The sequence below is a fragment of the Pogoniulus pusillus genome, chromosome 17, assembly GCF_015220805.1.
Source record: "Pogoniulus pusillus isolate bPogPus1 chromosome 17, bPogPus1.pri, whole genome shotgun sequence".
Classification (NCBI taxonomy): domain Eukaryota; kingdom Metazoa; phylum Chordata; class Aves; order Piciformes; family Lybiidae; genus Pogoniulus; species Pogoniulus pusillus.
In genome coordinates this window covers 2,937,718-2,950,034 of record NC_087280.1, presented here as the reverse complement: position 1 = coordinate 2,950,034, position 12,317 = coordinate 2,937,718, and the positions used below count along the sequence as shown (strand labels likewise).

The following is a 12,317-nucleotide window of genomic DNA, read 5'->3' as shown; positions in this document are numbered from 1 at the left end:
AAGGGCAGGGCTGGGAGCTTTAGGAAAGCTGGGAAGCCCCTGGCTTGGGCTCCTGCTCTCCTCACCTTCCCCAGCAGCCTTGGGGCAGACCCTTATCACCTCCTAACCTAAACAAGTCACTTTGTACCAGTCTCCCTGGCTCCAGCTTCTGCTGACTCGCATAAACAACTTCCCCCCAAAGAGGCTGACGAGGATGTTTGGATGTTTTGGACGTTCCTTTGCCTTGGGCAGCTCAAGAACAGGGCTAGGGGGGTCCAAGCACCCCGGAAATGCCTTCCCCCTTCTCCCCTCACCCCACAAGGGCTGGCCTTTGGGTCCCCAAATGAGAGGTGAGGGGGAGGACAGCTCCTCAGCCTTGCTTGGGGGGCAGATATAAAGGTTGCTTCTCTGCACTGGGGGGGGGAGCCTAGAAGAAGAAGAAGCCAGGATGGCATCTAAAGGTGGTTTGATGCTCGCCCTCCTCTGCTGGGCAGCAGGCAAAGCAGCTGCTTATCCACCTCGGGAGTTCTCCTGGCACGACACAGCGAGGAGAGGAGCCAGGGCAGACCCTCAGCCGTGGGCTCCGTGGCTGGAGGACCCTCACTCCCGAGCCATCTCCGCTGGCCAGCCGGTGGCGGTGCAGTGCCAAGAGGCTCAGCTGGTGGTGACGGTGCACAGGGACCTCTTCGGGACCGGGCGCTTGGTGAACGCCGCCGACCTGACGCTGGGACCGGCGGGGTGCAAGCATTCCTCGCTCGACCCTGCCAGCATCACTGTCACCTTCGCTGCTGGCCTCCACGAGTGTGGCAGCGTGGTGCAGGTGAGACCTTTCTTCCCCTTTATCCCACCTGGATTTCTCCTGGAGCTGAGGGATGGGCAGCCTGGAGAAGAGGATGCTCAGGGCAGAGCTCCTTGTTGATGCCTGCAGGGAGGCTGTAGCCAGCTGGGGTTGGGCTCTGCTGCCAGGCAGCCAGCAGCAGAAGAAGGGGACCCAGGCTGAAGCTGTGGCAGGGCAGGTCTGGGCTGGCTGTGAGGAAGAAGTTCCTGGCAGAGAGAGTGATTGGCACTGGAATGGGCTGCCCAGGGAGGTGGCGGAGTGGCTGTGGCTGGAGGTGTTGAAGCCAAGCCTGGCTGGGGCACTTAGTGCCATGGTCTGGTTGGTTGGGCAGGGCTGGGTGCTAGGTTGGGCTGGCTGAGCTTGGAGCTCTCTTCCAACCTGCTTGAGTCTATTCTAGACTGGGGCCAGAGTGTCTGAGAGCAGGCAGGCAGAGAGGGAGCTGGGGGTGGTGGCAGAGAGGAGCTGCAGAGGAGGCAGCAGTGCCCAGGTGGGCAGCAGAGCCAATGGCATCCTGGGCTGGCTCAGGAGCAGTGTGGGCAGCAGGACAAGGGAGGTTCTTGTGCCCCTGTGCTCATGGGATGTTGGGAGATGGAAGGGACCCAAGGAGTCCAATCACCCTGCCAGAGCAGGGCAATGCTATCTAACACAGATCACAGAGGAACACATCCAGACAGGCCTTGAAAGGCTCCAGAGAAGGAGACTCCACAACCTCTCTGGGGAGCCTGTGCCAGGGCTCTGTGACCATTCCAGGCAAGAAGTTCCCCCTTGTGCTGAGCTGGAACTTAACTTACTCAGCACTGCTCAGACCACCCCTGCAGTGCTGTGTCCAGCTCTGGGCTCCTCCATTGCAGAGAGATGCTGAGGTGCTGGAAGGTGTTTGGAGAAGGGCAGCAAGGCTGGGGAGGGGCCTGGAGCACAGCCCTGTGAGGAGAGGCTGAGGGAGCTGGGGGGGTGCAGCCTGCAGCAGAGGAGGCTCAGGGCAGAGCTCATTGCTGCCTGCAGCTGCCTGCAGGGAGGCTGTAGCCAGCTGGGGTTGGGCTCTGCTGCCAGGCAGCCAGCAGCAGAAGAAGGGGACCCAGGCTGAAGCTGTGGCAGGGCAGGTCTGGGCTGGCTGTGAGGAGGAAGTTCCTGGCAGAGAGAGTGATTGGCACTGGAATGGGCTGCCCAGGGAGGTGGTGGAGTGGCTGTGGCTGGAGGTGTTGCAGCCAAGCCTGGCTGGGGCACTTAGTGCCATGGTCTGGTTGGTTGGGCAGGGCTGGGTGCTGGGTTGGGCTGGCTGAGCTTGGAGCTCTCTTCCAACCTGCTTGACTCTATGATTGGATAGGGCTGAGTGCTAGGTTGGACTGGATGAGCTTGGAGCTCTCTTCCAACCTGCTTGATTCTATGTTTTCATGGAGACATAGAACAGCTTAGGATTGAAGGGAGCTTAGAGATCATCTACCCCAACCTCGCTGCCATGGGCAGAGACATCTCCTCCACCCCTTTTCCCCCCCTTCTCTACCTCCCTCTACCTTTCCCAGCTGGGGAAGCAGAGCCATGTGGCATTGGTGGGAGGTGCAGTGGTCTCACCACCATCTTCCCACCCTCCCTCTCCTGCCCAGGTCACGCCAGAGTCCCTCATCTACCGCACGCTCCTCAACTACACCCCCAGCCCTGCCAGCAACCCTGTCATCATCCGCAGCAACCCTGCTGTCATCCCCATCGAGTGCCACTACCCCAGGTAAAGCCTTTCCAGCCCCAGGACCACCCCATCCTGCTCCCTAGGGACCAGCATGGGGCCCTCACCCTGATGCATGGTGGTGCTTTGTGCAGGAGGGAGAACGTCAGCAGCAATGCCATCCAGCCCACCTGGGCTCCCTTCAGCTCCGAGCTGGCGGCAGAGGAGAGGCTGCTGTTCACTCTGCGCCTGATGAACGGTAGGTGGGAGCCAGGCTGACCTGCAGGTGGGGCTGCACGACAGCCTCAAGCAGTGCTACAGGCTGGGAATGGGCTGGAGCAGGGGACTGCGTCCAGCAGCAGTGAGTTTGCAGATGACACCAAGCTAGGAGCAGCTGTGGAGCTGTTGGAGGGGAGCAGAGCCCTGCAGAGGGACCTGGCCAGGCTGCATGGGTGGGCAGAGGCCAAGGGGATGAGACTGAACAAGGCCAAGGGTAGGGTTGTGCACTTTGGCCACAACAACCCCAAGCAGCACCAGAGGTTGGGGCCAGAGTGGCTGAGAGCAGGCAGGCAGAGAGGGAGCTGGGGGTGGTGGCAGAGGGGAGCTGCAGAGGAGGCAGCAGTGCCCAGGTGGGCAGCAGAGCCAATGGCATCCTGGGCTGGCTCAGGAGCAGTGTGGGCAGCAGGACAAGGGAGGTTCTTGTGCCCCTGTGCTCAGCACTGCTCAGGCCACCCCTGCAGTGCTGTGTCCAGTGCTGGGCTCCTGCCTTGCAGAGAGCTGCTGAGGTGCTGGAAGGTGTTTGGAGAAGGGCAGCAAGGCTGGGGAGGGGCCTGGAGCACAGCCCTGTGAGGAGAGGCTGAGGGAGCTGGGGGGGTGCAGCCTGCAGCAGAGGAGGCTCAGGGCAGAGCTGATTGCTGCCTGCAGCTGCCTGCAGGGAGGCTGTAGCCAGCTGGGGTTGGGCTCTGCTGCCAGGCAGCCAGCAGCAGAAGAAGGGGACCCAGGCTGAAGCTGTGGCAGGGCAGGTCTGGGCTGGCTGTGAGGAGGAAGTTGCTGGCAGAGAGAGTGATTGGCACTGGAATGGGCTGCCCAGGGAGGTGGTGGAGTGGCTGTGGCTGGAGGTGTTGCAGCCAAGGCTGGCTGGGGCACTTAGTGTCATGGTCTGGTTGGTTGGGCAGGGCTGGGTGCTAGGTTGGGCTGGCTGAGCTTGGAGCTCTCTTCCAACCTGCTTGAGTCTATGATTCTATGATTCTTTCCTTACAGCAGCACCCCCACTGGAGAAGCCATCCCACCACAAAGCAAACAGCAGCTTTCTTACTGTCTCTGGTTCCATGGGAGCTTGGGGACAGCTGAAGTCACCTCCTCTTTGTCACTTCCTTGCAGAGGACTGGAGCTCTGAGAGGCCTTTCACGGGTTTCCAGCTGGGTGATGTCCTCAACCTTCAAGCAGAGGTGGCCACTGAGAACCATGTGCCACTGAGGTTGTTCGTGGACAGCTGCGTGGCTGCCCTGAGCCCTGGTGCAGACTCCTCCCCTCATTACTCCATCATCGACTTCAACGGGTGAGACCTGGGGAGCTGCCAGCAGCCATGCTGTGGGTACACATAAACACCCCCCCTCCAGCATGTGCACCAAGCTAGGAGCAGCTGTGGAGCTGTGGGAGGGTAGGAGAGCCCTGCAGAGGGACCTGGCCAGGCTGCATGGGTGGGCAGAGGCCAAGGGGATGAGACTGAACAAGGCCAAGGGCAGGTTCTGCACTTTGGCCACAACAACCCCAAGCAGCACTAGAGGCTGGGGCCAGAGTGGCTGAGAGCAGGCAGGCAGAGGGGGAGCTGGGGGTGCTGGCAGAGAGGAGCTGCAGAGGAGGCAGCAGTGCCCAGGTGGGCAGCAGAGCCAATGGCATCCTGGGCTGGCTCAGGAGCAGTGTGGGCAGCAGGACAAGGGAGGTTCTTGTGCCCCTGTGCTCAGCACTGCTCAGGCCACCCCTGCAGTGCTGTGTCCAGTTCTGGGCTCCTGCATTGCAGAGAGATGCTGAGGTGCTGGAAGGTGTTTGGAGAAGGGCAGCAAGGCTGGGGAGGGGCCTGGAGCACAGCCCTGTGAGGAGAGGCTGAGGGAGCTGGGGGGGTGCAGCCTGCAGCAGAGGAGGCTCAGGGCAGAGCTCATTGCTGCCTGCAGCTGCCTGCAGGGAGGCTGTAGCCAGCTGGGGTTGGGCTCTGCTGCCAGGCAGCCAGCAGCAGAAGAAGGGGACCCAGGCTGAAGCTGTGGCAGGGCAGGTCTGGGCTGTCTGTGAGGAGGAAGTTGCTGGCAGAGAGAGTGATTGGCATTGGAATGGGCTGCCCAGGGAGGTGGTGGAGTGGCTGTGGCTGGAGGTGTTGCAGCCAAGCCTGGCTGGGGCACTTAGTGCCATGGTCTGGTTGGTTGGGCAGGGCTGGGTGCTAGGTTGGGCTGGCTGAGCTTGGAGCTCTCTTCCAACCTACTTGATTCTCTGCTGACTCCTGTCCCCATCCCATCCCAGGTGCCTGGTTGATGGGAGGTCAGATGACACCAGCTCTGCCTTCATCACTCCCCGGCCTCGGGAGGATGTGCTGCGGTTTCAGGTCGATGTGTTTAGGTTTGCAGGGGACGCCAGGAACCTGGTAAGGCTGCGTGTGTCTGTGTGTGTGTCTTTGTGTGTGTCTGTGTGTGTGTGTGTCCTCACCAGCTCCAAAACAAACCATCCTCCCCCTGCCGGCGGCTTCCCACCTCTCTGCTTTACCCTCCCCACAGATCTACATCACCTGCCACCTGAAGGTGACCCCAGCAGACCAAGCCCCAGACCCTCTGAACAAGGCTTGTTCCTTCAACAAAGCCAGAAACACGTGAGTGGCCGTGGGGCACACCTGGGCAGGTCCCCACCAGCATCCCACAAGCCTTGGGGACGCATCCCGGACCCAGCCCTGGGGGACGCATCCCGGACCCAGCCCTGGGGGACGCATCCCGGACCCAGCCCTGGGGGACGCATCCCGGACCCAGCCCTGGGGGGACGCATCCCGGACCCAGCCCTGGGGGGACGCATCCCGGACCCAGCCCTGGGGGGACGCATCCCGGACCCAGCCCTTGGGGATGCATCCCGGACCCAGCCCTGGGGGGACGCATCCCGGACCCAGCCCTGGGGGGACGCATCCCGGACCCAGCCCTGGGGGGACGCAGTGTGAACGCCTCGGTGGGGCTCTGGTGACACTGCTCTCCCCCTGCTGCAGCTGGGCACCCGTGGAAGGCACTCGAGACATCTGCAGCTGCTGTGAGATGGGCAACTGTGAGTCCTCTGCCTTCTCCAGGAGGCTCAACCCCCTGGAGCAGTGGCCCAGCCGCCGCTTCCGCCGCCACGATGCCAAGGGTAAGGTCCTCGTGGGGGCAGGGGAGGCAACCCTGGAGTTGTGGGATCAGCCAACCTCATCACTGCTTTCTCCCCAGGGAAAGAGGCTGAAGCTGATGTGGTCATCGGCCCTGTGCTGCTCTCCAAGGACCTGGGCACCACGGGAGAGCAGCAGGAGGGAGCTCAGGGTGAGTCCTCGCCAGCTGTGGCCCCCTGGCATGGCCACAGAATGGTTTAGGTTGGAAGGGACCTCAGAGATGGTTCAGGGACCCCTCCCACTAGGATGTGCAGTCTTTGTGCTGGTTCTGCTCTTCATCCACAGTGAAACACGAAGGTTTCTCCACCCTGGATTTCTGCTTGAACCTTGCCACCTTCGCCCTGTGCTCCTCCCCACCCTTGTCACCAGTGGAGCAGGTGGTCCTTAACAGAGGCAACCTTGGTTTGCCAAAGGATTGCAGGCAAGAGCTCAAATCAAGGCTTAGAGCTGCAAGGTTCGCACACAAGAGCTCAAAGCAAGGCTTAGAGCTGCAAGGTTCGCACACAAGAGCTCAAAGCAAGGCTTAGAGCTGCAAGGTTTGCATGCAAGAGCTCAAAGCAAGGCTTAGAGCTGCAAGGTTTGCACACAAGAGCTCAAAGCAAGGCTTAGAGCTGCAAGGTTCCCACACAAGAGCTCAAAGCAATGCTTAGAGCTGCAAGGTTTGCATGCAAGAGCTCAAAGCAAGGCTTAGAGCTGCAAGGTTTGCACACAAGAGCTCAAAGCAAGGCTTAGAGCTGCAAGGTTTGCACACAAGAGCTCAAAGCAAGGCTTAGAGCTGCAAGGTTTGCACACAAGAGCTCAAAGCAAGGCTTAGAGCTGCAAAGGTTTCCACACAAGAGCTCAAAGCAAGGCTTAGAGCTGCAAAGGTTTGCACACAAGAGCTCAAAGCAAGGCTTAGAGCTGCAAGGTTTGCACACAAGAGCTCAAAGCAAGGCTTAGAGCTGCAAGGTTTGCACACAAGAGCTCAAAGCAAGGCTTAGAGCTGCAAGGTTTGCACGCAAGAGCTCAAAGCAAGGCTTAGAGCTGCAAGGTTTGCATGCAAGAGCTCAAAGCAATGCTTAGAGCTGCAAGGTTTGCATGCAAGAGCTCAAATCAATGCTTAGAGCTGCAAGGTTTGCACGCAAGAGCTCAAAGCAAGGCTTAGAGCTGCAAGGTTTGCACACAAGAGCTCAAAGCAAGGCTTAGAGCTGCAAGGTTTGCATGCAAGAGCTCAAAGCATGGCTTAGAGCTGCAAGGTTTGCACGCAAGAGCTCAAAGCAATGCTTAGAGCTGCAAGGTTTGCATGCAAGAGCTCAAAGCAAGGCTTAGAGCTGCAAGGTTTGCATGCAAGAGCTCAAAGCATGGCTTAGAGCTGCAAGGTTTGCACACAAGAGCTCAAAGCAAGGGTTAGAATCACAAAGGTTGCACACAAGAGCTCAAAGCAAGGGTTAGAATCACAAAGGTTGCACACAAGAGCTCAAAGCAAGGCTTAGACCCGCAAAGGTTGCACACAAGAGCTCAAAGCAAGGCTTAGAGCTGCAAGGTTTGCATGCAAGAGCTCAAAGCAAGGCTCAGAGCCTTGATTACTGCTGCAGACTTCAGGTCACTCGCTCTAAAGCGCAGGCATATTCCCAAACAAACCCAGCACCACCACTTCATTAGAACCATAGAATCAGGCAGGGCTGGAAGGGAGCACAAGGAGCAGGCAGTGCCAACCCCCCTGCCATGCCCAGGGACACCCTACCCTAGAGCAGCCTGACCATAGCCTCAGCCAGCCTGGCCTCAAACACCTCCAGCCATGGGGCCTCAACCCCCTCCCTGGGCAACCCATTCCAGCCTCTCACCACTCTCCTGCTCAACAACTTCCTCCTCACCTCCAGCCTCACTCTCCCCACCTCCACCTTTGCTCCATTCCCCCCACTCCTGCCACTCCCTCACACCCTCAAACGTCCCTCCCCAGCTTTTTTGGAGCCCCCTTCGGACCCTGCAAGGCCACAAGCAGGTCCCCTGGGAGCCTCCTCTGCTGCAGCCTGCACAGCCCCAACTCTTTCAGGCTGTGCTCATAGCAGAGCTGCTGCAGCCTCTCAGCATCCTCCTGGCCCTGCTCTGGACACTCTCCAGCATCTCCACAGCCCTCCTGTCCCAGGGGCTCCAGAGCTGGATGCAGCACTCCAGGTGGGCTCTCAGCAGAGCACAGCAGAGGGGCAGAATCCCCTCCCTGGCCCTGCTGGCCACACTGCTGCTGCTGCAGCCCAGCCTCTGCTTGGCTTTCTGGGCTGCAAGTGCTCACTGCTGGCTCCTGTGCAGCTTCTCCTCCAGCAGCACCCCCAAGTGCCTCTCCTCAGGGCTGCTCTCCAGCCTGGCACTGCCCAGCCTGCATTGCTGCTTGCCATTGCCTCCACCCAGCTGCAGGACCTTGCCCTTGGTCCTGTTGAGTCTCCTGAGCTTGGCTTGTGCCCACCTCTGCAGCCTGCCCAGCTCCCTCTGCATGGATCCTGCCCTCCAGCCTGGCTGCTGCACCACACAGCTTGGTGTGGGCAGCAAACTTGCTGAGGCTGCACTCAGTGCCTCTGCCCATGGCACCCACAGAGATGCTGACCAAGCCTGGGGCCAGGACTGATCCCTGAGGGACCCTACTTGTCCCTGGCCTGCACTTGCCCATGGAGCCATTGACAGCCACTCACAGTTAAGGGAGCTTCACTTGAAGCTGCAGAGGAGCTCCAAACATTGGCACAACCCCAGTCCTGCTGCCCAGCACTAAGAGCCTCCCCTTGGTTCTTGCAGGTGGCATAACAGCGGCGTCCAGCGTGGTGACAGGGTTCATCTGCCTGGCAGCTGGCGTGGGGCTGGCAAGCCTGGGGCTGGCCGTGGGCATAAGGCACAGGAGGTGCACCCCTGCCTCAGCATGAGCTTTGAGTGACAGCCCAATAAAGATAAGGAGAAATGAATCAACTCAGTCTGCTGCCTCTGTGATGGTGTCTTTGGGGATAGGGCCCTCGGCAGGGAGAGAGCATTGACCCCAGCATCTGGGTATGGTGGGGGGCAGAGGTCTTAGCTCCTGGGGGAATCACAGAGTCAAGCAGGTTGGATGGGTGGGCAGAGGCCAAGGGGATGAGACTGAACAAGGCCAAGGGCAGGGTTGTGCACTTTGGCCACAACAACCCCAAGCAGCACTGCAGGCTGGGACCAGAGTGGCTGAGAGCAGGCAGGCAGAGAGGGAGCTGGGGGTGGTGGCAGAGAGGAGCTGCAGAGGAGGCAGCAGTGCCCAGGTGGGCAGCAGAGCCAATGGCATCCTGGGCTGGCTCAGGAGCAGTGTGGGCAGCAGGACAAGGGAGGTTCTTGTGCCCCTGTGCTCAGCACTGCTCAGGCCACCCCTGCAGTGCTGTGTCCAGTTCTGGGCTCCTCCACTGCAGAGAGATGCTGAGGTGCTGGAAGGTGTTTGGAGAAGGGCAGCAAGGCTGGGGAGGGGCCTGGAGCACAGCCCTGTGAGGAGAGGCTGAGGGAGCTGGGGGGGTGCAGCCTGCAGCAGAGGAGGCTCAGGGCAGAGCTCATTGCTGCCTGCAGCTGCCTGCAGGGAGGCTGTAGCCAGCTGGGGTTGGGCTCTGCTGCCAGGCAGCCAGCAGCAGAAGAAGGGGACCCAGGCTGAAGCTGTGGCAGGGCAGGTCTGGGCTGGCTGTGAGGAGGAAGTTGCTGGCAGAGAGAGTGATTGGCACTGGAATGGGCTGCCCAGGGAGGTGGTGGAGTGGCTGTGGCTGGAGGTGTTGGAGCCAAGCCTGGCTGGGGCACTTAGTGCCATGGTCTGGTTGGTTGGGCAGGGCTGGGTGCTAGGTTGGGCTGGCTGAGCTTGGAGCTCTCTTCCAGCCTGCTTGACTCTAGGATTCCAGAAGGCAGGGCTGGGGCTGAGTCCCACACCCGCCCGGAGCACCCAGTCCCCGCAGCCTGGCAGGGTCCCCGAGGCTAGAGCAGCACCGAGCAGGGGCCGAGGCTCGCATGGGCTGCGAGAGGCAGCAGGAGGCGCTCGGGGTGCGGGGCCGGAGCCGCAGGCTCAGGGCATGCCCCGGGGCTGACTCCCGCAGGGCTACATTGAGAGGAAGCGATGCTGGAGCTTGAATAAAGAACACAACGGCAACAACGACGACCACGGCGCTTATTTAATTGCCTTAACGTACATAAGGTGATCATCACACAAAACAACCACCCGAAGGTCAGGGACGTGCCCCTGAGCAGAAGGGGGCTGCCCCCTCCCCAGTTCCAATCACTCTGCACCCCAAGGCTCCGCGTTCACCTCGCTTGTCCCCTCGACGGCAGCTCCGCGGACTGCAGAGCTTCCCAGCTCCTAGGGGAGCACTCAGACCTGAGTGTCTTGGCTTTAAGGCAGCTCCCACCCAGAGCTGCCTTTGAGGCTGAGCAACCAACCCCAGAGGTGTGCTCGAGAACAGGCGAGGGGGCTTGGGGGCTGGTTTGGGGGCTCAGGGCTGGTTTGGGGGCTCAGCACCAGCCGCAGTGCTGCTTTTGGGGGACAGGGAAGCAGAAGCAGTTTGGTCGTTCCCAGCCGTCAAACGCTTCTCGGGGAGGGAAGGGTCTGGGGTTGGGTGGGAGTGGGTTAGTGAGACCCCGAAGGGCATCAGGGCTACGAGACCCTCACCGGCGGTGAGAACAGCATCTCTGACCGGGAGAACCCAGCGTCAGGAGCTGAGCTAGAGAACGGGGACTGCCCCTGAGGTGTCCACCGGCCACAGCAGGAGGAGCTGGAGCCGCAAGGAGGCAGAGGATCCATTGGCACCAAGGGGGTCCCATGAGCCGGAGTATCTCTTACCTCGCGTGTGCAACGTGTGCGACCGATCGCGGGGCTGGGGACTCACTCTGGGACTGCTCCCCAGCTGCAGATTCAGCCCCGCCAGGCAGAAGTCAGGACCCGTACAGGACACATCCCCAGCGCCGCACTCCCCTAGCCGGCTCCCCTCTTTGCCCAAGCCGCAGCCCGGCCCCTTCCTGCTCTTGGTTCTCTTCCTTCCTTCCGCCCGGCTAACCCCGCAGCGACCCGGCACGCCCGGCTGCGGGTCCGGGCACCCCTCCAGAGGGCGGCACTGGGGGCGGTGGTAGCCCGGGAAGGAGAGGGCAGGACCGGAACGGAGCGGGACGAGAGGAGCTGCGGCCGCGAAGCGCCACGACGGCGGGAGGCGCCCGCGGGGGCGGGGCGAGGGGGCGGGGCACCAGGCGGAGCACCAATGGGGGCGGAGGGGCGGGGCCGATGGAGACACTGGGGCGGGGACTGAGGAAAGGGGCGGAGCACCAATGGGGGCGGAGGGGCGGAGCCGATGGAGACACAGGGGCGGGGACTGAGGGAAGGGGCGGAGCACCAGGCGGAGCACCAATGGGGGCGGAGGGGCGGGGCCGATGGAGACACAGGGGCGGGGACTGAGGGAAGGGGCGGAGCGGGAGGGAGCTTCGCGGCGTAGGGGCAGTGGTAGGGGACAGAGGTTAGGAGGGGGACAGGAGCTGGCGGAGTGGATCGAAGGAGGGCAGAGAGGAGCAGAAGGTGTCGGGGGGGGACAGAACAAGGGTTGGGTGGGACAGGATCTGGTAGAGGGGGTCAGGAGACGGCGGGGAGGACAGGAGCTGGCAGAGGGGGACAGGACAAGTGGAAGGGGACAGGGGTTGTGGGGGACGGGGAAGGAGCTGGCAGAGGGGGACTGGACCTGTGAAAGGGGACAGGGGTTGTGGGGGATGGGGAAGGAGCTGGCAGAGGGGGACAGGAGCTGGCAGAGGGGGACAGGACAAGTGGAAGGAGAAAAAGGTTGTAGGGGATGGGGAAGGAGCTGGCAGAGGGGGACAGGAGTTGGCAGAAGGGAATTGGATCAGTAGAAGGGGACAAGGGTTGTGGGAGGTGGGGAAGGAGCTGGCAGAGGGGGATGGGAGTTGGCAGAAGGGGACTGGACCAGTAGAAGGGGACAAGGGTTGTAGGGGATGGGGAAGGAGCTGGCAGAGTGGGACAGGAGTTGGCAGAAGGGCAGTGGACCAGTGGAAGGGGAGAAGGGTTGTGGGGGATGGAGAAGGAGCTGGCAGAGGGGGACAGGACAAGTGGAAAGGGACAAGGGTTGTGAGGCATGGGGAAAGAGCTGGCAGAGGGGGACAGGAGTTGGCAGAAGGGCAGTGGACCAGTGGAAGGGGAGAAGGGTTGTGGGGGATGGAGAAGGAGCTGGCAGAGGGGGACAGGACAAGTGGAAAGGGACAAGGGTTGTGAGGCATGGGGAAAGAGCTGGCAGAGGGGGACAGGACAAGGAGGGGGCACAAGAGTTGAGGCAGGGGGCAAAAGCTGATAGAGAGGTACAGGGCTTGGCAGAGAGAGGCAGGAGCTGGCAGGGTCATGGGAGAAGTGAAGGGACAAAGTTTGTCAGGACCTGGGGTGAGGCCAGGAGGTGATGGCAGGACTGTGGCTCCCACAGCACAGAGGATGTCACTGACAGGGTGACATG

General features: G+C 61.4%; 1 protein-coding gene across 2 annotated transcripts in view; it reads left to right on the top strand.

Annotated features, from left to right (window-relative positions):
• Positions 1 to 216: 216 nt before the first annotated feature.
• LOC135182794 (zona pellucida sperm-binding protein 3-like) overlaps positions 217 to 12,317 on the top strand; it is a 30,751-nt gene continuing 18,650 nt past the window's right edge. The window contains exons 1-9 of one of the 2 annotated variants that reach the window (XM_064157242.1): positions 217 to 799; positions 2,419 to 2,537; positions 2,630 to 2,733; positions 3,855 to 4,032; positions 4,986 to 5,106; positions 5,237 to 5,328; positions 5,710 to 5,846; positions 5,924 to 6,013; positions 8,626 to 8,774. In XM_064157242.1, the coding sequence (XP_064013312.1) occupies positions 428 to 799; positions 2,419 to 2,537; positions 2,630 to 2,733; positions 3,855 to 4,032; positions 4,986 to 5,106; positions 5,237 to 5,328; positions 5,710 to 5,846; positions 5,924 to 6,013; positions 8,626 to 8,750 (1,338 nt within the window). In that variant the 5' untranslated portion in view covers positions 217 to 427 and the 3' untranslated portion in view covers positions 8,751 to 8,774. Of the gene's footprint in view, positions 800 to 2,418; positions 2,538 to 2,629; positions 2,734 to 3,854; positions 4,033 to 4,985; positions 5,107 to 5,236; positions 5,329 to 5,709; positions 5,847 to 5,923; positions 6,014 to 8,625; positions 8,794 to 12,317 lie in introns of those variants that run through there. The other variant, XM_064157241.1, reaches the window with a different exon arrangement.